The sequence below is a fragment of the Bactrocera tryoni genome, chromosome 2, assembly GCF_016617805.1.
Source record: "Bactrocera tryoni isolate S06 chromosome 2, CSIRO_BtryS06_freeze2, whole genome shotgun sequence".
Lineage (NCBI taxonomy): Eukaryota > Metazoa > Arthropoda > Insecta > Diptera > Tephritidae > Bactrocera > Bactrocera tryoni.
In genome coordinates this window covers 7,880,323-7,906,110 of record NC_052500.1, presented here as the reverse complement: position 1 = coordinate 7,906,110, position 25,788 = coordinate 7,880,323, and the positions used below count along the sequence as shown (strand labels likewise).

General features: G+C 36.0%; 1 protein-coding gene across 3 annotated transcripts in view; it reads left to right on the top strand.

Annotated features, from left to right (window-relative positions):
• Positions 1-2,520: 2,520 nt before the first annotated feature.
• Positions 2,521-25,788, top strand: part of LOC120769342 (putative gustatory receptor 28b) — a 38,385-nt gene continuing 15,117 nt past the window's right edge. Inside the window, exon 1 of one of the 3 annotated variants that reach the window (XM_040096301.1) lies at positions 2,521-3,171. In XM_040096301.1, coding sequence (XP_039952235.1) covers positions 2,527-3,171 — 645 coding nt within the window. In that variant the 5' untranslated portion in view covers positions 2,521-2,526. Of the gene's footprint in view, positions 3,172-10,677; positions 11,328-24,848; positions 25,563-25,788 lie in introns of those variants that run through there. The other 2 variants (XM_040096302.1, XM_040096299.1) reach the window with 2 other exon arrangements.

The window sequence follows — 25,788 nt, the reverse complement described above, 5'->3', positions numbered from 1 at the left end:
GCAGTGCATTACACCGGCTTCGGCAACAGTACACACTCGCATTCACTTACAACAGTTACTATGCCGAATTTAGCCGGCTAGCAACCACAAACACATTAGCATTGGAAGGACTTACAACTTTACAACAACATATACATATGTACACTTGTAATACTGTTGGTTGTAAAGTGAAATATCAGCAAAGTATGTTAACTGCTCAAGGTCATGCAAATGGCGCGAGGCTCACGGCTATTTTTGTTTCTCTCCTTTTTTAGACCATCTATAAATATCGCTTTATCATTGCTGCAGATTACAAATAATATAACGGGTAAAAAATGGTGTGTAACGACAAGATTTTTATACTCTTTCAACCTTTTGCTACAGAGTATAATAAATCACCTAAAACTATGCGAGATAGATATACTTATATATTATATATACTTTATACATAACTAAGCACTTAATAAAAATATAAAACGGAAAAAGTGGACGATGCACGCACGCTGCACCGTCCACTTTTTGGTGAAATCATATATCTCGAGAGCCGACCAATCGATTTCGACCAAATTTAGTACATGGCATTTTTATGTCACAGTGAAAAATGAGCGAAATCGGACCACAACCACGCCTACTTTCCATATAACAATATTGTAAATTCAATTTGATTCTTTCACTTTCCAGTACACATATCAGGACTATTAATTCCTTTAAAGTATGACATCTTATGACCAAAAATTGTCCAAATCCAAACAAAACGGAATATGTGGAACCCTATATCTTTAGTTGACTTTTAACCGAATATATCGGACAAAATCCTTTCCTCAACGACAGAATACTTCACTGACAACAGTAATTCTGTGTTTCACAAATCGATTAAATGAGCCCCCATATATCTAATATAAAGATTTTCGAACTTCCAGGTGTCTATATACTCTACATACAAGTATTTTGGCCAATATTTGAATTATTTCAATGAAAATTACAGAACATATTTTACTCGGAACAGTGTCTAAAATAGTGTGCCTAAAATAGATACAATTGGGCGAAAAGTTCACCTAGCCCCATGTACCTAATATCTGGTTTTTCGAACATCCAGCGGACTTTGCTCCTTATGATTGGTGAGCGTGTGGGAGGTACCTTAATGAAGCCCTCGGTTTAGTATGTGGCATGATAATAGTTAATAGATAAAATCGGGTCTATACTACCCCAACTCCCATATGCTACATATAATGATTTTTGTTTTTCTAACAAACCTTATGGTGAATATGACGGTTAGTGTATGAGTTATAAAGAGTAAATGTATATATAAAATTGCATAGATTCCAGAGAATCGGCGCTGGTTAACGTCGTACGTCTTAAAGTATTTCTCCGACTTTGATTCTTGCAAATTGCAAGAGGAAATAATGTTCGGTTGCACCCGTACTTAGTCCTTTCTTACTTGTTTATAATATAAAAGGGTGTAAAAGGATCTCTACTAGATTTTAATCGGTCAGTTTGGCAGCTATATGCTTTAGTGGTTTAATGGTACCAATCTCGGATCGTGTTCGACGATTGTCGCCTTTCCTTGAACAATTATTTATGCCAACTTTTGTGAAAATGTTATGTCAAATAATAAAGCTTTCTATACAAAAATTTGTTATAGCGGTACGATATTAGCATTGCCCGCAAATGAGCAGTTTCTTGGGGAGGGAATGATGTTTGCAAAATTTAAGAACGGCATCTCAAAAGCTGTGAAACTACTTTGCGTATATGCAGACAAACGGATTGATACAGAGATTTTATAAGGTCTGACTATAAATGGTGCTCGCATAGTGACAATCCAAATTACAGAAGTCACTCGCAAATGCACTAAGCACCAATTCTTTGTTAGTAGTCACTTTTTCTAATTGCATATTCTAATGGATAAGCAAGTGGCTTTTGACATGCCACGATTTGTAGATTACTATACTGATTAATTGATGGTTTAAACGTGTATACTGTACAAAATAATTCGCGTAGTCAGTTTAAATAAGAGAATAATAGTTGGTTTTGTGGATATTTCTACATCAATAACCAAGCAGCTGTCATATACTATTTGATCAATTTCCTTTCCATTTCACTTTCCTCCACAAAAGCTTGGAATTTTTTTAACTAATTAGCTTTATGAACTAAATGTAAAGGACTTGCATATTCCAAATTGGAATCACTTTTCAAATTATCACTATTTGTGACTGACTAATTAAACAAAAATTAAACCCATCGGATATCATAAATTATTAGCAATTTTTTTTCTATATATGTATTATTATATATTTTGTATATATTCCGGGTTCTTGTTTGTCACTATGTATTTAAAATATGAATTCAACTTGAATGCCCCAGTATTCCTACAAGGGCACAATTTTTCACCAGCAAATTAACGTCGCTTGTGATTTGTTGGAGTGTTTGTATGTAGAGCTGCATGTGGCACGATGATTATATAATAATTATAAAAATTTATTCCGAGCTTTCTCCACGTCTATTGGTAGACTTCGCTGTCAGTTTGTGATTACAGAGTAAACAGTGAAAATGTTCTCGTTGCGACGGTCATTTACACATCTAAACTCTAACGACGAATATTATAGAGCCATTCAACCTTTATTCGGCATCACACATCTACTCGGCATTTCGTCTTATGTCGTGGTTACAAACGAAAAAGGAGTAAAGTCATTGGCAAACTCACCATTTTCATATATTGTTTTAATACTCAATTTGGCTGTAATCGTCTACTGTGGTGTTTGCATAATACGTTCCAAGTCTACATTTATTGGAAATTTCGTGGTCTCGGATTATACAGTTGTGATCGAAAAGGTTTTATTCTCGTTAATCTGCACTGCGACTGTGAATATTTTAATAAGGAACATTGCCCGCAGACGGCAACTGCATCGGCTTATTAAGCATTTTTTTAAAATTGACAGGAAATCTGGCCGGATTGGTATACAATGGAATTATAGAAAACTATTTTACAGGGTGATTTGGCGTCTTATACTCAGCGTATCGCACCTCGCGGTTATTTGGACAATTAATGTAATTTGTATAAATCGTTTAAATGTTCATCCAACGTTGCAGTTATTTTATGCCAGCTTAAGTCTCAAGATTGCTTTTCAATTTACATTTTTTTTATGCCATTTTTTAATGATGTCGACGGCACTGAGAATAAAGGCATTGAATGGGGTGAGTTTGGTTTAATATAAACAAAAAATTTAAAAAACACATGTTCTTTAACTTCAAAATTTATACAAAGACTAGTTAAGAAACACTGGTAGTTTTTGATATGTTTTATAAATATTATAAAAGGAAGAAACTATCGGGAATTTATAAATAAAACGAAAATTTTTCAATCATCATCCAAATTTATTGGGTCAAATTATTGAATCCGTTCCGATCGAAAAACTTAACAATTCGATCGCAAATTATTACAATGAAATCATTGAAACCGTATCGAAAATTAAGTTTTCGATGCAGTTGAACTTACTTGCCGACTCGATAAAATACATTCCATGGCGCTAATTTCGAAATCTGTGAAACCGCAAAATCGAAAATATTCGTCGAAATTTATCCGTTGATGAGTGAACTGCGTAAATTGGCAAAAGTGGAGCATTTGTAAGTATTTATGCAAAAAAATATCTGAGAACGCATTAAATTATGTTTTAAATGTGTCATTTAGAGAGAAGAAACAAAAACACACAAACAAAAATCAATTTGAAGTATCGGTGGATATTATGAAGTTGCACCCAGACATAGCCAAAGGATTTTCTCAAAGAGCACCCGCGGATATAAATGCTTTTTGTTAAAAAAGTTAATTTTGAAAAAGCCTAACCACCATAACATTCAGACTTGAGAATTCTTTGATTGATTGGGCCATATTTATATTGAAGTCCTTTCCAATAAAATGTTGATAATTGCCTGTGGGTAAGAAACGTAGATATGCAGCAAGTTTCATTTTTGGAGAAAGAGAACCTCGTCTTTTGTCTTTTCCAAATTCATTTTCGCATTCCCCCAAAATGTGTATAAATATAATAATATAATATAATAATATCCGTATAAATAAAATGTTGTTTTTGTTTAGCTTAAATAATTAAACTCACTTATAGTCATCCATTTCCAACACGTCTTTTGAAATATTCCTCAAATTTCTGCGCTCACGACGAATGTTTACACTATTTTCTTCATCACTATTACTTAAATATAATGCTTGTATCCATTTTAAATATTTGTAAAAACGAACAAAAAAGCCAAGACAATTTATTTAATTTTTCAAATTGCTGAAATTTGTTGAAACGATAACACAGTTTACTTAAGGCACCCCCGCTTTAGAGGCTTCAAAAAATCGATTTTTTGGAGAATTTTTTTGGGAGGGAAAGAAATAAGTTATCAGAGCGAAATTTCTAGGGTCTATAGTATATATTTAAACATCATCTGTAAATTTTTTGAATAAGAAATCTTCGGTACTCTGCATCTGGAAAGCAATTTCCCGATGCATTTCGCATGTTCATTTGTCGCACGGCGGGCAGGATGCAGACCGCAAATAGTTTCGGAAATAAAAAATACAAAGAGATTCATATTTGTTAATAACGTATCTTCTAGTTAAACTAAAAAAATTCCAAAAAACAAATGTAAGATTTTAAAAAAAATTTAAAAATTGAAAAAGTGGCTTTTGAGCCAATAAATTTTACTTTATGTCGTTTAAAAATATGTTCAAACTTGAGTTTTCTTAGTTTTTTTAGTTTAAATAGCAGATAGTTTAATGCCAAAGATAATAAACTTTGCCAAAATTCCATACGACGTTTAGTTTTTTTTCTATCCTGCCCGCCAATTAAGAAAAATCGTAAAAATGAACAACCGAAAAATGGCGCGTCAAAGTTTTCGCTTACTGCCCAAGCGCTAATATATCTGCTAGACGCTCGGTCACTATTCTCTTTCTAGCTTCGAAAATACTTCGAATTCCCATCTATAACTTTGGGGACATATTCTTAGATAATTTTTGAAGAGATTTAAGCAAAACAGAAAAATTCGAAAATTAAGGTATGGAAAAGCAGGTTATCGACGGTATCAATGATCGCATGAACATTTTCGATCGAAAATTCTTTCCGCAACGAATTCGATTTCGATGCGGATTTAATAATTAGACCCATTATATCGCCTTCAAAGTAACATCATTTGAAGCAATGCACATGTGCCAACGCTTCTTCCAATCATCAAAACATTTTTAATAGGCACTTTCCGGGATAGCCTTCAATTCGAAGCGTGTTCTCCGAAGTAGATATGTCAGTGTGAAGAATAAGAAAAAGTTACAGGAGGCCATATCAGGTGAATGCGGTGCTTGCTCAATGATATTTGTTCAGTGTTTGGCCAAAATTTAACACGAATACGTTAAAAAAATTTTAAAATTTGACAAATACTACTGAGGTCGACTGACATAAACAACTGCTGTAAACACACTGGTTGACAGATCACGCTAATTTTTGGCATCATAATGAAGGACAGTTGTACCAAACCTAAAAAAAATTTACCTGTCTTCCATATAAGCGGAAGAAGAGGGGGGAAATGAAGAATACCCGATACTTTCTTATTCAGTTTCAGGACCCATTTTTTTAGCTAACCGGAAGAACGAAATTTTTACTCGCGATATGTGAGTTAAGGAAAGTTGAGAACAGAAATAATTGACACTAAACCATATCGCACTCAAAGAATGTCAACTCAAAATATTCAAAAATGCATTTGCTTAAGTTTTTATTGTTTCGCAATAATGATCCTCAAACTATTGCTATATGGTAACTAAATCTCTGATTTCGTAAAGTTGAATCATTGCGCCAAAGTAGATTTACAATTATTATGACGAATCTTTTCATAACAAGGGAAGTGGTCTTCTTCATAGGTCTGGTGAAAGGAGGTGCATCAGTTTTGCATTAAATTAATCTATTCGAAATTAGAGACATTAAATTTTATATCCGAGATGGTATGAGAGGGATTTGTGGGAACTGGTATGAAAATTGGTCCCCACTTTTAGGTAAAATCACATAACTTGCGACCCGCCTGACCGATTTCAAGAAAATTTGGTATGTGACATTCCCCTAATATCCTATGTTACAGTGTGCAAATGGGCAAAATGGACTTTGCACGAATAGCGTATTTGAGGTGTGCCAGCTTATGCCTAGGAATCGCGTAAATCGAACCAAAACTGTTCAAACCCCTAGGTACTGAATATATGGACTGAATAGTTGGGATATACAATTGCCATTCAAAGAGAATCCTTTCCTCATCCTCCATGTATCAAAAATGATTTGAATCGCGTCAATATGTTCAAACTTATACCGCATATATCAGCCAACGTGCGAGTTATCTCAATGAAATTAAGAGAGCGCGCCTAAATGATATAAACTTGGGCGAAAACTTGTCCTAGACCCTACATAACTAGTGTCAGATTTTCGAACATCTGGCAGACTTTACTGCATATGAATGGTGATTGACCGAATTCGTCGGTCAGTGTATGAGTTATAAACATGTATGAATAAGGTAAGGTTTTCATGGTAAAAAATGACGTTTTTGCGAATTTATTTCTTAAGTATGGATTGAGTAATTTTATTCGAACCGTTTGTGCACTATTGAGCACCTTTTTGACAGTCTATGTTAATTTTTTTATGCAGAAATATTGAATCATAAGCCGGTTACAGAGCTTCTCCCACAACGTCTTGAGAAAAAAAAAATTATATAAAAATAAAAGGCCAAGAAAAATTTGCCAAATTATAATCAAATCTTCCCCCCATCGTTCTTTGATAATTTTTTTTTCATTTAAAATTGTTTGGCAGCCATTTATAATGAAAACTGTTATTTTCCACTAAAAAATTCCGCCATTTTATGAGTGGAAAACACACTTAATGTAAAAAAAAATAAAAATTGAAAAACGATGGGGGGAGGTATTTTATATGTCAAAAATGTGTACAAAGTTTGAAATAAATCGGTCAAGTAGTTTTGAAATGACAGTGAACACTGATTTTGAAAAAGTAGTTTTGAGAAAAATGTGTGTAAATTTATAAACTAAAAAAATGACGGAAAAAATTACCCTATATTGTCAAAAGTGTGCTCTATAATGTACAAAATGACCGAATAAAATTACTCAATCAATATTTAAGAAATAAATTCGCAAAACAATTTCTTTTTCTTACCTCAAAAACCCTTGAAGGGTTGGCCGCGCCCATTTTTCAAAAGCCCACAGGTGCTTCTAGCTAAAGGAAACCTCTGTGCCAAATTAAAGTATTTTGTGGGCGTGGCTGTGGTCCGATTACGCCCATCTACGAACTCGTCCTGTTTTTTGTCAAAGAACACATGTACAAAGTTTCATCAAGTTATCTCAATTTTTACAACTTGCATAGACAGACAGACGGACGGACAGACGGTCACTCTGAGACCAATTCGCTTCGTCATCGTGATCATTTATATATAGGACTATTATATTCTTTTGCAACATGTAGCAAGAGTATAAAAAGAAACAAGGAAAAACGTACTCGACCTATAATACCTTTCATATATACAAAATATTCCATGCAATAACTTTTTTCTGAGCGGTCAGTTGGCAAACATAGAATTGTCTTAGAGAGGATAAGGCTGTCATTCGGGCAATAAAAAACTACCCTTTTATGTCTGCAACATCTATTGCAAGGCAATTACGGTTAAATAAATATCGACAAGGTAGATGCCGTGCTTTAATTTTGTCCCGCACTGTACTATATATGATTTATAAGATCTCCAAGATACGCTATTGAGGGTGTATGTAAATATAATGAATTCAAGAATTACAAACGAAGATTTAACACCAAAATAGTAGATGGAAAACATGCACAACTACATACAAACACATTTGTGTTTACAAAAATAAAAAAATATTGAGCTAAACACAACCATATGTAAATAGTGTATAGAAGCAGAAAAAACTAACGGTGTCTGCAGTGCATTGCACCGGCTTCGGCAACAGTACACACTCGCATTCACTTACAACAGTTACTATGCCGAATTTAGCCGGCTAGCAACCACAAACACATTAGCATTGGAAGGACTTACAACTTTACAACAACATATACATATGTACACTTGTAATACTGTTGGTTGTAACGTGAAATATCAGCAAAGTATGTTAATTGCTGAAGGTCATGCAAATGGCGCGAGGCTCACGGCTATTTTTGTTTCTCTCCTTTTTTAGACCATCTATAAATATCGCTTTATCATTGCCGGAGATTACGAATAATGTAACGGGTAAAAAATGGTGTGTAACGACAAGATTGTTATACTCTTGCAACATTTTGCTACAAAGTATAATAATTTTGTTCTCCTCACGGTTATACATATCACCTAAAACTAAGCGAGATAGATAAAGGATTAATTACAAATATGTAAATCATGATGACGAGAAAAGCTGAAATACGAGTGACTGTCTGTCTGACCGTTCGTGCAAGCTGTAACTTGAGTCAAAATAAATATCTTGCTGAAACTTGGTATGCGGCGACTGCAGTAGCAAGGGGCACCTGTGGGCGAAAATTTTTGAAAAAGTGGGCGTGGCCCGCCCTCTAATATGTTTAATGTACAAATCTCCTAAACTACTAAAACTAAAACAACCAAATTTACCCGGCTCAAATACTGTGAGAACTCCTACCGACAGCGTGAAAATGAATAAAATCGGAAGATAACCCCGCTCACTCTCCATATATGTAATGGTACAGTTCAAAACTACTAAAAGCCCAATAACTCAATAACTAAATACACCAGAGACATTAAATTTTATCTCCGAAATGGTATAATAATAATATACCTAGGGGCGCAAACCGCAAGTGAGGGGAATTAGCCGAGTCATAAAAGGCAAGAGAATGTTAAGCTTTGCGATCTTAAGCTGCTCGGCTACAGAAACAATATATACATATATGTATACAAGTATATATATCAGTATGATTATTTTCCCTAAAGCCCGTTGATACATGTGTTACAAATTCTAGCAAATTAGTTACTGTACATTTCCCTTACGAAAACCGTGCTGAGAACAAGAAATTAGTGGAGAAATTCAGAAGGTTATATCGTCTGTTATAATTGGTGCAAAAAGTTTAGCAAAGGAATTATAAATGACTTTTTCCATATTGATAGGAATAAGCCACTTAATGCACTTAAACTCAATGAAGTCTGCTAGAGGAACATTGATTTCTTCAGGCGCAATTGAAGAATATACAGCAAAAAAGACACCACCACCTATTCAAATTCGCTAAAGAATAGCTCTCGCCAACATCACATATAACACAACTTTACATTCTATTTGATACTTTCACTTTCCAGTACACAAATCAAGAACTATTCAATATAACGGGATACAGTTTTGCACTAATAATAATTTTAAATAATACTATTGTGAATATGTCGGTTAGTGTATGAGTTATTTATCGTAAATGTATATATAAAATTGCATAGATTAAAGAGAATCGGCGCTGGTTGACGTTTTACGTCTTAAAGTATTTCTCTGACTTTGATTCTTGCAAATTGCAAGAGGAAAACATGTTCGGTTGCACCCGTACTTAGTCCTTTCTTACTTGTTTATAATATAAAAGGGTGTAAAAGGATCTCTACTAGGTTTTAATCGGTCAGTTTGGCAGCTATATGCTTTAGTGGTTTAATCGTACCAATCTCAGATCGTGTTCGACGATTGTCGCCTTTCCTTGAAAAATTACTTATGCCAACTTTCGTGAAAATGTAATGTCAAATAAAAAAGTTTCCCATAGAATAACTTGATTTAGATTGACTAATTTGTATGGCGGTCATTTGTTACAGTGGTACGATATCAGGAGTGCCTGCAAATGAACAGTTACCCTGTTAGAGATATATGAGATTAAACCCGGAATAAATGCATAAATTCATTATTTTATGGCATTGTATTTTATTCAGAGGTTAAGAGTCTGAAAGCATAAACAAACAAAGAGCTTGCATGGTGGCAGTCCAAATTACAAAAGCCTCTCGTAAATGCACTAAGCACCAATTCTGTTTGTTAGTAGTCACATTTTCTAATTGTACATTCTAATAGATAAACAAGTGGCTTTTGACATGCCACGATTTGTAGATTACTATACTGATTAATTGATGGTTTAAACGTGTACACTATACAAAATAATTCGCGTATGCAGTCTAAATAAGAGAATAATAGTTGGTTTTGTGGATATTTCTGCATCAATAACCAAGCAGCTGTCATATATTTGGTCAATTTCATTTCCATTTCACTTTCCTCCACAAAAGCTTGGAAATTTTTTTAACTAATTAGCTTTATGAACTAAATGTAAAGGACTTGCATATTCCAAGTTGGAATCACTTTTCAAATTATCACTATTTGTGACTGACTAATTAAACAAAAATTAAACCCATCGGATATCATAAATTATTAGCAATTTTTTTTCGATATATGTATTATTATATATTTTTTTTATATTCCGGGTTCTTGTTTGTCACTATGTATTTAAAATATGAATTCAACTTGAATGCCCCAATATTCCTACAAGGGCACAATTTTTAATGTCGCATGTGATTTATTGGAGTCTTTGTATGTACAGCTGCACGTGGCATGATGATTATATAATAAGTATAAAAATTTATTCCGAGCTTTCTCCACGTCTATTGGTAGACTTCGCTATCATTTTGTGATTATAGAGTAAACAGTGAAAATGTTCGTATTGCGACGGACATTAACACATCTAAACTCTAACGACGAATATTATACAGCCATTCAACCTTTATTCGGCATCACGCATCTACTCGGCGTTTCATCTTATGTCGTGGTTACGAACAAACGAGGTGTCAAGTCATTGGCAAACTCACGATTTTCATATATTGTTTTAATACTCAATTTGGCTGTAATCGTCTACTGTGGCGTTTGCATAATACGTTCCAAGTCTACATTTGTTGGAAATTTCATGGATTCGGATTATACGGCTGTGTTCGAAAAGGTTGTATCCCCGTTAATCTGCACTGCGAATGTAAATATTTTAATAAGGAACTTTGCCGGCGGACAGCAACTACATTGGCTTATCAAGCATTTTTTAAAAATTGATCGAAAATCTGGCCGGATTGGCATACAATGGAATTATAGAAAAGTATTTTACGGAGAGATTCGGCGTCTCATGTATATCGTATCGCAATTCTCGATTACTTTGGTCATTAATATAATTTGTTCATATCGTTTAAATGCTTTTCCAACGTTGCAGTTATCTTATGTCATCTTAAGTGTCATGATTGTTTTACAATTTACAATTTTTTTATGCGATTTTTTAATGATGTCGACGGGAGTGAGACTGCAGGCATTGAATGAGGTGAGTTTGGTTTAAAATAAACAAAAAATTTAAAAACGCATATTCTTTAATTCCAAAACTTATACAAAGACAAGTTAAGAAATACTTGTAGTTTTTGATATGTTTTATAAATATTATATACGTATGTATATATGTACATAAGAAGGATATGGAATGATAGGCAGTTTCAGTAACCCATTTTTTCGCTAACCGGAAGAACGAAATTTTTACTCGCGATATGTGAGTTAAGGAAAGTTGTGCACAGAATCAATTGACACGCACTCAAAAAATTTCAACTGAAGATATTCAAATATGTATTTACTTAAGCTTTTACTGTTCCGCAATAACGATCCTTAAACTATTGCTTTATGCGGAATAATTCTCAGATTTCGTAAAGTGGAAGCATTGTGGCAAAGTAGATTTACAATTATTATGACGAATCTTTTCATAACAAGAGAAGTGGTCTTCTTTATAGGTCTAGTGAAAGGAGATGCAACATTTTTGCAGTAAATTAACCGATTCGAAATCAATAATTAAGGACGCCAGAGGCATTAATTTTTACATCCGAGATGGTATGAGAGGGCTTTGTCGGAACTGGTGTGAAAATTGGACGATGGGCGTACCACCGCCCACTTTTTGGTAAAATCACATAACTTGCAATCCGCCTGACCGATTTCAAGAAAATTTGGTATGTGATATTCCTCTAATATGCAATGTTACAGTCTGCAAATAGGCAAAATCGGACTTTGCGCGAATAGTGCATTTGAGGTGTGCCAGCTTGTGCCTAGGAATCGCGTAAATCGAACCAAAACTGCCTTCAATGCCTTCGGCGAATATTTTCCGACCATTTGCTAAGTTATTATATTACCTTTAGGATTAACCGATTTTTGTTTATTTCTTAAAACCTTTCAATTGTGCATTCCAATTGTAAACAGGTGATTGGACATGCTACGATTTTTAGATTATAATACTGATTAATTGTTGTTTTAAACGTGTGGACCATAAAAAAAGTTGTGTATATGTACTTTAACAAAAAGGTCTAAGGAATTGTGGCATTTCTACTGAAAGAGTCTGCAATGCCAAAGCAATGCCGTGTTGTCACATACATATGTATTTGAACTATTTTTGATTCATTGACCAATGTCCTACACATAGCACTCATGGCGAATGCATGACAGGACGTTAAGCTCCCGTTAAGACACATTTTTCAAATTTTTGCAATTTTTTACCTAATACGGGTATTTTACTTTAGAGTCAGAATACCATTTCTCCGAGAGATTTATTTACTCGATTAATAAATCTAATTAAAAACCGGATACCCGTTTTTAATATTCTATGCATTCAGTAAACTCGAAGGCACTAAAGTTCCTGCAGGGGTTAAATATTTTGTGAACGCATGCATTAATGTGAAATGTTTTTAACTTGGTTAGAATTGACTTGAAGTATGCATGCATGCACTGGACAAGTGGTTTAATTATTTAAAAGAAGTAAGGACCGGATAAGTGCGGGTGTAACCGAACATTTATACTCTTGCAACTTGCAAGAATCAAATACCGAAAAAATCCTTCAGGAAAATATGGGCGATGGGGGTAGTTTTGTCCCAATTTTTTCTCTACTTGCCTGCAACACATACTACTGGCATATCGCATACTAAATAAAATTCCTGACATACAATCCATGACCAACTCATATGGAGTAAAGTCAGTTCGAAAATTCTGATATTAATTGTATAGGGGCTAGGTGAAGTTTTCGTCCAATTTACCTATTTTAGGTACAAAGATACACTGTTATGAGTAAAATACGCTCTCTCATTTTCATTGAGATAACTCACATATGCGGTATACTACACCCGGAAATTTTATATTAGGTATATGGAGGCTTAGGAAAGGGTTGACCCGATTCAACCCTTTTTAATACACAGCCATATTATCAGTAGAGGATTTTCTCTGAATTTTAATTGTATATACCATACATTGACTGATATTTTCGGGCAAAAGTCAACTATAGGTACTGAAATCGAGTCTACATTTCCGGCATTTAAGGGCTTAAGCAGTTTTGGTTGGATTTGGACAACTTTTGATCATAAGGTTTACTTGAAAGAAATTATTATTGCAAAATTTTATAATGTTACATAAGCTATATACATAAGTATGTATACTGAAAAGTGATACAATCGTTAGGTGAACAAAACTATTATACCCTGTAGCAACATGTTGCAAGAGTATAACGATGTCCGTCGGTGGACTAGGCTATCAGTTTGTCATTGCATCGGCCATAGTGAAAATGTTTGTGGTGCGACGGACTTTTGCAAATGCACTCAATGCTCACGCATACTACAAATCTATAGAACTTTTATTGTTCATCACGCACGCACTCGGCATGACATCGTGCGTCGCGGTGAGCAATGAGCGAGGGTTCAAAATATTTGCAATCTCACGAATTTCACATATTATTGTATTCTTGAGTTTGGTATATTTTGAAATTTTTGTATAAAAAAGGGAAGAATGCCACGCAAGCCATCAATGAAATTTACGAAGTTTACGGAGACAATGTGAGATCGATGTGAAAGATGCCCCTCGCTCTGTTCGGCCTGTCGTTGAAAAAGTCGATGAAATTGTGGAAAATGTTGACCAAGACTTTCACATAAGTAGCCATGACATCGCTAAAGAACTTAACTTTCATAATCATTCGGTTTTGAACCATTTAAAAAAGGCTGGCTACAAAACGAAGCTCGATGTTTGGCTACCACGTGACTTCTCAGTTGAAATTTTAACGGACCGAATTATTCTGCGATTCTTTGCTGAAACGAAGTGAAATCGAACCATTTCTGAAGCGAATGGAAGGAGGAGACGAAAAGTGCATCAAATACGACAATAATGTTTAAGAAAGATCATGGTCCAAGCGTAGTGGAGCACAACAAATGGTCGCAAAGCCAGGATTGACGCCTCGAAAGGTTATGCTGAGTAGTTGGTGGGATTGGAAAGAAATCATCAATTATGAGCAACTCCATCCTGGTCGAATGATTGAAGCAAGTAGTCGAAAAAAACGGCCAGAACTGATAAACATAAAGAGCTTCGTCTTTCATAAGGACAACGCTAGACCACGCATATTTTTGATGACACAGCAAAAACTAGGAGAGCCTGCTTAAGAAGTTTTGATGCATCTACCATATAGCCGTGACCTTGCACCATCGGACCACCATTTGTTTCGGTCAATGCAGAACTCCCTTAATAGAGTAAAGTTGGCTTCAAGAGAAGCCTGTGAAAAAGTAGTTGTCGCAGTTTTTCGCCGAGAAAACAGAAAATTTTTACATTGATAGAATAATGTCTGGCGGAAAAGTAGCAAAAGGTGGTCGACCAAAATGGTACATGTTTGGTTCATGAGAGTTCATTATAAATAAAAAAAAAAATAAGTTGAAGTTTGATTAAAAAAAAGAAAACACTTTTATATATTTCTTTTGTCCTCTAATCATGAATGATAAAAGGTAACCCTCTTACTCAATCAAATGGTTGAGAAGTTAAGTTAGACAATTCTACTATATTGTACCCTAATTCAAAATTAAGAGAGTGTATATTTTAATTTCAATTCAATTCTAAAGTCGAAAGCCTTTAATTTCGAAAAATTTATTAGTTGGTTTCTTCCGTTTGCTCACTATCACTAATATGACATCACTCGGAAAATAGTCCAAATATGCCTAGTCAGCTTCGAATTGTACCCATAAGATTTCTGAAACTACTGAAAACAAACTAATAAAAAATTGCAATTCACCACTTTTGGTTCACATTAACATATTAATAAATGACTACACGATAAAGTACATACAAGGTAGGTTCCAAAGTAAACAGAACTTTGTGAATCTAGCGCCCCCTGGTGGCGCCATCTATATGTCGACTGGTGCGTTAATATCTGCTATTTTTATCGATTGTCCAGTGAGAATTTCATGACATTTCATTGATTGGTAGTGAAGTTATTGGGTTTTAAGTGTAGGTATGTTTGTGTTATCGGTGCGAAAATGAGCTTCGAACAAAGAGCCAACATTTAATTTTGTTTTAAAATTGGTAAAACTTTTACCGAAACATTTCAATTGATGAAACAAGTTTATGGCGATGATTGCTTATCTCATAGCAGAGTGCACGAGGGGTTTCAACGTTTTCAAAGTGGTCGGGAGGACATAAATAACGATCAACATGTGGGCCAATCAAAATCCGTGATCACCGAAAATTCCATCGAAACTGTGCGTGAGTTCATCAAAAATCAGCCGAAATCAATATTGAAATTCACGGAAATGGAATTGAACATCTCCAAAACATCGATTTATCGCATTTTGACCGAACATTTGGGCATACGAAAGGTGTGTGCACGGTTTGTTCTGCACAAATTGACTGACGACCAAAAATTGCTCAGAATCCAACGTTCGAAGGACGATTATTTGACAAAAAATCACATTTTGACCATTAACCACTCCATGTATTTACCTGATATGTCACCGTGTGACTTCTTCCTTTTCGGAAAAATGCATTTGCCTAAGAAAGGAAAGCGTTATGCAGACGTAGAGGCCATTCAAAAGGCTTGCACCGGCATACTGGCGGCCATACCGACCAACGAGCTAAAACACTCGTTCGACATGCTTTTGGACCGGTCAAAAAGCTGTATTGAAGCAGAAGGAGACTATTTTGAATAAAATAAATTGATTTTGCCCAAAAAGCCATCTGTTCTGTTTTTTTTTGTTTAAAGTCCTGTTTACTTTGGAAAGCACCTTGTATATTTATTATCGCGTGGCATTTTATTTATACAAGGGTCAAGTGTAAACAGACATTATGCCTGCGTGATGGTGACAATCCCAAATACACATGTCTTTTATAATCTTGTAAAAAAAGTGTTGATAATATTTGTCAGTTATCACATTAATTTAATCGACACTCATCGGCCATTTCACTGCTTAACCAAGTGACCCTTGGCATGCTACGACTTTTTGATTACCATGTTAATTAATTTAATGATGGATATTTTATATTGTGTACATGTAGTTTGAACAAAAAAGATAATATTTGGTTAAAACGATATTTCTACGTAGTCGTATTCCGAATCGTGTGGGAATTGTTTAACCCGAAGACGGAAATTTGTATTTATTACCGAAAACAAGAAGAGAACAGAATTTAGAGTAATTATTCATGCGATTTGCCATTGGTTAGTAATTATTTGACAGACAAGACATGATATTATGTGACGAATGAACTTTAGACAACCCGACCATACAACCCACCCAATACTTACGCATCTAGGTATGTCTAACCGAAAAGTTACCTACAATCATATATTTTAGGTACTGTTCACCAAGGCACGCTTCCACTAACTAATTCTCTGCATATTTTTATGCCTCACAGTAGAACATTATGGGTTGGATTCACTCTCCAATATGTGCAAGTTTTAAATGATCAGCGAGACGAACTGAGTCGATTAAGCCATTTTCGTCTATCAGTTTTTGAGATATCGATCTGAAAAGGACGTGTCTCCCCAAGAAGGTATTTGATCGACAAAGATCCGTTTAAATCATTTTATGCTCTCAGACATGCACCTACTATGAGCATTTTTTTATTCGTAATATTCGGTATTTCAAGTATATCGTATCCGCACAAAGGTTAAGCATTAAATGAACACATTAACGTCACATGAGATTTATTGGCGCCTTTGTATGCATGCATAAACGCAAATTGTATAATGATTTTATACAAATTCATCGGACTCTTGCTGCGTCCGCCGGTAGACTAGGCTATCAGTTTGTGATTATATCGCCAAGAGTGAAAATGTTTGTGGTGCGACGGATTTTTGCAAAGCTACTCCGTGCCGACGAATATTACAAGTCCATACAACCGTTATTCTTCTTCACACACGCACTCGGCATCACATCGTACGTCGTGGTTAACAATGAGCGGGGCTTCAAATCACTGACAATCTCACGATCTTCACACGTTGTTGTATTTTTGACCTTATCTCTTTACGCATACTGCTGTGCGTACATAGTCTATTGCAAGGTTACATATATCGGGCAATTTCTCAATACGGATATCACAAATGGTGGCGAAATGGCTATAGTTTTGGCAAGCGGCATTGCGGCGGTGATCGTTTTAATAACGAATACACTACGTAGACAACGGTTGCTGTGGGTTTTCGAGTATTTTCCGAAAATTGATAAGAGTTTCGAACGAATCGGCATACGTTGGAATTATACAAAAGTGTTGCAAAATCTGATTTGGCAGCTAATTTTTACGGGTTTTATTTTCTCGATAACTTTGATAATTTATATAGGTTGTTGGGTACGTTTGCAAGCGTTGCCCTCGTGGCAATTAATATATATTACCCTAAATCAACTGACTGGAATATCTTTCACGATTTTAATATTCAATCATATAATGATGTCGACGAAGTTGAGACTTAAGGCATTGAATAAGGTGAGTGAGAGGTGGATAAGCTAAGCTTTGGCATGAAGCATATTTTAGTTGTAGACCACCCGCTGAGCACAATTCTTTAAATACCATCACTTATAACAGAACGATTTTGCCTTTGTTTTATTTATTTTCAGCCGCACAAGTAGAGTATGTACATAAACAACAATAAAGACACTAAAAGGGTATTATAGTATAATATTAGAAACAGATGCTTGTTGATCAGCAAGTAAGAAAAAGTAAGGAAGAGTCAAGTTCGGGCGTAACCGAACATTTCATACTCTTGATCAAAGACGGGAAATTAGCTTCAGATGTTGAACAAACTGCATTTAAAAAATTTTGAGAAAAATTCTGTTTCTTCAGTTTCTTTAACTGAAAATTATTAATATGCTTACTAATTGAACCACCCACGTACTTACAATATATGCACATATACAAGTATGCATGCGTACAACAATAATCGCAATCACACCCCTTTCAGCCATAATTCTAACACGCCAGCTATGATTACTCAACAAACATGTCACATGGCTGGCGGTAATGAATTACCTGAGCACAAAAAATAAACATTAAATTTATTTATTGGCATATCCTAGCCTACATTCAACAGGCAGTCGATAATATTGGCAAGTCGAAAAAGTCTTTTCGTATTTCTAATCAAACTTCAATTTATTTTTGAACTTTAATCAGCCAAATATGTACCATTTTGTTCAGCCACTTTTTGCCATTTTTCCGCTTGAGACATTATTTCTTTTGGTTTTTTCTGGTTTCCCGGCGAAGAATTGCGACAAGTAATTTTCACAGGCTTCTCTTGAAGCCAACTTTACTCCATTGAGGGAGTTCTACATTGACCGAAACAAATGGTAGTCCGCTGGTGCAAGGTCAGGGCTATATGGTGGATGCATTAAAACTTGCCAGCCAAGCTCAGTTTTTGCCGAGTCATCAAAGATGTGTGTGGTCTAGCGTTGTCCTGACCTTTCGAGGGGTCAATCCTGGCTTTGCGACCATTTTTTGATCTTCACCACGCTTGAACCATGAACTTTTTCGCACATTATTTTCGTCTCCTTTTACCATTCGCTTCAAAAATGGTTCGATTTCATTTCGTTTCAGCGAAGAATCGCAAATGTTAATTCGGTCCATTAAATTTTTCACAGACACTTCATGTGTAACATTTTTTTAAACTGCCCCGAATTAAATTTTTTGTTTGGTTAAATGAAGCTTAAAATCTCACCTTTCCAACACTACACTGGAGATATACGACTGCAGCGACATTTATTGACAAAAAACGAAAAGACTTTTTCGACTAGATATTTAAAAAATCGCCGTCCTAGATCCTTACTTTTTGCAAGAGTAAAAAATGTTCGGTTACACCCGAACTAAACACTTCCTTTCTTGTTTCAGTGTGTGTTTTAGAAAGTATGACTTTAAGTAATGCTGCGTTTAATGCCAGATCTGGTTGTAATAGTCCAATAGTTAGGATGCTGCGTCAGAAAGGCTGCCTCAAAGCTTTTCTTATACTGCAGTGATGGCAACGGTATTTCAACGATTTTATGGCACGCCACAGGCGATGGAGGGCAAGAACGCATACATACCAACAGTTATGAATTTACAAAAACAAAAAAAAAACATTATTAAGCTAAACACAACCATATATAAATAATGTGTAAAAGCAGAAAAAACTAACGGTCTCTGCAATGCATTGCACAGGCTTTGGCAGCAATGCACACTCGCATTCACTTACAACAGTTACTATGCAAAATGTAGCCGGCTAGCAACATGACCACAAATACATTAACAATAGAATGACTTACAACTTTACAACACCATATGTACCTGTATAGAATGACGTCGGTATCGGATAACGGTAAAGCATGTTAATTGCTCAAGGTCATGCAAACGGCATGGGGTCACTGCTCTTTTTGTTTATCCCCATTTTTAGACTATCTATAAATATCTTTGAGCAAGTGCCAGACTTTACATACAATGTAACAAATAATATATGGCATGTAACCAAACATTTCGAAATAATTGTCATCATAATTATTTACAAAAAATGCAAATAAGAGGAAATAAGAAAAACCTCATGGGAGTTAATCCGTAATCCAAATGTAAAGTAAAAACTATTTACTGCACTTGATGATAGCAACGCTGAAGCTATCGTTTAGGAAGGTTAGGTTAGGTTAAACTGGTAGGCCAATAAATAAGTTCAGTGCCTATGTATGCTCAAGAGAAGTAATCATCCTTTAGGATGCCTGCGCTTGACGCGAATTTTGACAGACTGCTCGGCCTCACTATCGATACCTTCCCCAGTGTATTATACCGTGGGGACACCAGATGCTTATAGCGTAGTCTTGCCAATGCGGGACAAGTGCACAAGAGATGCTCCACTGTTTTCCTGTAGTCCTGCTCTAAACATTTCCTGCAGTCTTCTCGATCTGTCAGTCCCATTCTGTGTGCATGTGTCGGCACAAGACAGTCACCAGTTATTAATCCGATAATTTTCCTACAGTCTCTTCTATCGAGCGCCAATAGGAATTTTGTGTACTTCGATCTACCGTTTTACACACTACTTTTGCTGTCTTGCACGTAGAGAGCTCGTTGCATCGTGTTTTGATTTTCGTTACCATGCTTCTGTTGAGATCGTCGTATACCTGGTTTGTCCGGAAAGTAATAGGACTGATTGACTTCCGCCGCGAGCGGTTCTAGCTAACGAACAAGCGGTCAGTTGTCTCCAAGCACCTGTAGAGTCAGGACACACATTTTCGCGCGACATGTTTCTGATGTGCAAGCCGAAAATGCAGCGTTCGTTAGAGCAGAGGTATGCGATTAAATTCTGTGTGAAACTCGATAAATCTGATATGATCAAGCAGGCTAACCTAGATGTTGCTTTAGCAAAAAGTGGTGTGTTTTGATGGCACCAGGACTTTTTAAAGGGCCGGGAAGAGGTCGCTGATGAAGACCGTGCTGGGAGACCTGCGACTTCGACAAACACCGACAATGTAACTCGTGTGCGCAAAGTTTTGAACTCAGACCGTCGACTAAGTATTCGTTTAACTGCGCAGATGTTAAAATTATCAAAATCTGCGGTTCATGATATTTTGACGGAGCACTTGAAGATGCGTTGCCAAAAGAGCCCACTGACGACCAGAAAATGCGACAAGTGGAGGTGGGCCAAGAAAATTTGAACATGTGTGAAAGTGACCCCAAATGTTTGAAGAACGTAATTACAGGTGACGAATGATGGATCTTTGACTTTTTTTGTTTGCTTGCCTGAAAAGGCCGATGAAAGGCAAGCGTTATGAAACGACAGACGCGATCCCAGCAGCATGCACCTCGGTGGTCCGGAGAATGCCTTCCGTGACGCCTTCAATGCTATAATGCTGCATCAACGCAAAAGGAGCCTATTTTGAAAGTTTTTAAAGAATTGTAATGATTGGTCCAATAATTTTTTTGAATCGACTCAGTCCTATTACTTTCCGGACAAACCCTCTAGTATATTAATAATAATATCCTGCATTGTCAGGTGTCAGATGTCATAATTAAACATTATTAACCACAATTGTGCATTCTAATGGTAAACAAGTGACTTTTGAAATGCCATGATTTTTAGATTACAAAATGATTTATGCAGTTTAACTAAGAAAGTTTAAGGTATTGTGGACGTTTCTACTCAAAATTCATATGTTAAACTCACTCTGCCAAAATGGACAATGACAAAGCAGTGGCGTATTGTCATATACATATACCATATACGTATATGATCTACTTCATTTATTAATTCCGCCATAAAGCATTTATAGTGAAAACATGTCATGAGGTTAAGTTTGTCAGCACATTCCCGTTAAGACACACTTTTCAAATTGGTACAATTTTTTACTGTATACGGGTAATTTGCCAAAGTGTTAGAAGCCCATTCCTCCAATTGACTAAATCAATAAATTTAATTAAAAAACCCGTGTCAACTGGGTACTGGTTTACTAAACACTGAATATTTAGTAAACTTGAAAGCACTTAAGTTCCTGGCGGGGTTAAATATTTTGCCTACGCATGCATTAATGCTTCAAATTTGATTAAAATTGACTTGACTCCAAGTATGCATGAGTGCAAATGGTGTATAATGATTTAATAAAAAAATTAATCGGGCTCTTGCTGTGTCCGTAGGTGGAATAAAGTATCAGTTTGTGATTATGTTGGCAAGAGTGAAAATGCTTGTGGTGCGACGGACTTTTGCAAATCTATTCGGTGCTCACGAATACTATAAATCCATAGAACCGTTATTGTTCTTCACACACGCACTCGGCATCACATCATTCGTCGTTGTTAGCAATGAGCGGGGCTTCAAATCATTGGCACCCTCACGATTTTCACTTATTGTTATTTTTTTGAATTTGAGTTTTTGGATTTACTGCTGTGTGTACGTAGTTTACAACAATGCGACATTTATCGGGAACTTTCTCAATTCGGAAATCACAAATGGTGGAGAAATGGCTATAGTTTTGACAAACGTGATTTTGGGGTTGATCGTGGCAATCACGAATACTCTACGTAGACGACAGTTGCTGTGGGTTTTCGAGCATTTTCCGAAAATTGATAAGAGTTTCGAACGAATTGGCATCCGTTGGAATTATAGGAATTTGTTGAAAAATGTAATTTGGCAGCTAAGTTTTACGAGTTTTATTTACTCGATTAATTGCATAATTTATATAAGCTGTTGGATTCGTTTACAAACATTACCATCGTGGCAATTAATATTTATTGTTTTAAGTCAACAGATTGGAATATGTTTCTCGCTTTGTCTATTCAATTATTTAATGATGTCGACGAAGTTGAGAATTAAGGCCTTGAATAAGGTGAGTAAAGGGTGGATAAGGTAATTATGTAAATATTTAAAATATTACAAACAAAAGTTTTACGAGGTTAGATTACATCCTGATCTGTAAACAAGTAAGGAAGAGCTAAATTCCGGTGTAACTGAACATTCCATACGCTTGCAAGGATCAAAGACGGAAAATTATCTTCAGGGGTTGGCAAAACTTCATACAGGGTCTGTCCGGAAGGTAATAGAACCGATTTTCTTACGCCTCGACTGTACTTCAGAGTGTACTGACTGGATTCGATAGAGGGCGTTCCTAGCTAACGACCGAGCGGCTGATCAGTTGTTTCCGAGCACCTGGAGAGTCAGGACAAACATTTTCGCGCGACGTGTTTCTGTGAGTGGTGCAAGCCGAAAAGCAGCATTCGTTAGAGCAGTGGTACGCGATTAAATTTTGTGTGAAACTCGGTAAATCTGCGACAGAGACTTTTGATATGAACAAGCAGGCTTACCCAGATGTTGCTTTAGCAAGAAGTGGTGTTTCGGTGGCACTAGGCCTTTTTGGAAGGCCGGGAAGATGTCGCTGATGAAGATCGGAAGAATGAGCAAATCCAAAATGAAAATTGTATGTCTATGAAGCATTTAGTTATTGATTTATCGCGCTTTTAGTAGTTTTTAACAAAACCGTTATAAGGGGAGTGGGTATAGTTATATTCTGATTTCATCCACACTGTCAGTAGGTGGAACTTAAAAATTTGTTCTGAGCACATTTAGCGGTTACGAAGATTATTAAGTATATTAGAGGTCGATTTTTTGTCAAAATTTTGATCCCCCAGGTGTTCCATGCTACTGCTTATGTTATCATTGAAAAAGTAGGCTAATTTTATTTACTCTTCTAAGAACCCTTGTCATATACTAGCAACAAAAACGTGACGACACTAGAAGAGACACAGCACGGAACCCGTTTCGCTGTAAAGTCTGGAGACTGAAATATAAATTTTTAACTCAACAAAACTTTTTAATGGCTTGGGAACTCTAACATCTAACTGAGGTTTTTAGAAATTTCGAAATAGAAATTTTTGAGCTTTAATTTTAGAGACTAAAGCTTCATTCGTTACAACAAATTGATGTCTTATAATTAGTTAAAAAACTGAGAAACTCTGTAAACCATCCATCTAACGTGCTGAATATATGTATAAAGAAACATAAAAATTGATTTTTAGTAGCTTAGTTCGGTGGATACCTTTAAATTCTCATTTTGAATAAAGCTTCTACATACTTTCGTTATTCCGCTTCGAATTGCTAAACGCAGAAGTCAACTGTTTTGCCACATTGGAAAATGAACGACCTATAAAGGGACTAGAGCACTGCTTATATTGTCTAAAAATTATCTATTTAATCAAAAACCTATAAAATGCGTACTAATTGAGTCACCCACGTAGTGACAATGTATATACATACGAGGCTGGTACAAAAATTATTGCGAGTTTTTAATTTTCCCGGGCTACTTGGATTCCATTTTGGATTGTTTTATTGCGTTACGTTGGTACTCGTATCTCCGTATCTCTTAATTATGCTGATAAGGTCGACCATTTTGAATGTTTAATTCAGTTTTTATAGGATCAAAGAATCTGTCTAATGGAGTAGTGCAGAAACCTTTAAAAATTATAAAAAAAAACAGAATTTCAGAAACAAAAGATAAAATTTTAAATTTGGGAAAAGCAAAGGATGGGGTGTGGCTGAATTTTAAGGGTTAGGAATCGTTTATCTCTATTTCCGCAAAATTACGAGTCCTAACTAAAAAAGTTATATGACAACGTTGTAAGTAAGAAGAATGTCTATAACATATGTTTCTAGACTTTTTTCACATAACCTCCAAAATTATGTGAAAATTTAAGTTAAATTTTTGGGTTTGTGGAAGAACGAAAAATTCCTGATATAAGTTCAATATATCTGGAGGTGATTACTTTAAATGGAACAAAACAGATATTCATGAATAAATAAATACTTTCTTAAGGAATACATAGTGCGCTATGTCCTTTGAACAAACCTCGTACGTACAACTATAATCGCAATCACAATCCCTTGCGAGCTATGATTACTTAACAAACATGTCACATGGCTGCCGGTAATGAATTACCTGTGCACAAATAGAGCCAAAGTTTCTTTATTGGCATGTCCTAGCCGACATTCAACAGGCAGTCGATAGCTCAAACAAACAGTCGTGTGCGAGACGCGTGCTGGAAAGCAACATTTGCGCAGAAAATAAAAATATTTAAATAAAAAATGAAAAAAATTGTCAATCAAAGTTACGAAACAACGATCGAACTCGCCAACACTCTTCAGCAGCCAGCAGCGGCAACCCGCCTTCGCCGCATACGTCAGTACTTCATTTCGCAAGAAGTTTTCGCCACACTCCAGCCACTCTTCCTGTTCACCTACATCTACGGTCTGACACCGTTTCGCATTGTAAAGCGTCGCAACGGTACCAGCGAGATACGCGCGTCCTGCTTCGGCTTTTGCAACACGGCCGCCTATGTGACACTTTACGGCCTGTGCTTTCTCAATTCACTGTTGAAAGCCGAATCTGTCGTGGGCTACTTCTTACGCACGAACATCTCCATTGCGGGTGATACACTGCAGATATGTAACGGTATTGTCACCGGTATTGTTATCTATACGACGGCACTGACCCAGCGTTGTAAGATGCAACGTATAATTGAGGTGTTCAACGAGTTGGATTTGAATTTTGCGAATATTGGTGTGCGTGTGAAGTACTCGCGTATTTACCGTTATGCATTGGTGCTGATCGTTGCAAAAATACTGATAATTGCGATCTATTGTGCGGGTGTTTATTTGCTTTTGCGTTCGGCGCACGTGAAGCCGTCGTTATGTGTGTGCATCGCGTTCGTTTTGCAACATTCGGTGTTGTTCTTGGCAATTTGCCTCTTTTGTTTTATAGCGCGTGGCTTTGAGCGCCGTCTGGTCATACTCAATAAGGTAGGATGTGTATGGTGTGTGTGTGTGGGTTTTAATTATACGAATATGGAAAGTGATAGGTGTGGAAGAAAGTTTGTCTCACCCAAAAGCTTTATTATCAGTGAGATCTGAACGAAAAACTTTACACCAACATTATCCTCAATGCCGTCCCTAAGTGTAACAGTAAGTTTGCATCTTTACTGTTCACCTTTTCGAAACAACTGACCTTCTCCTACAGGGTTTGTTC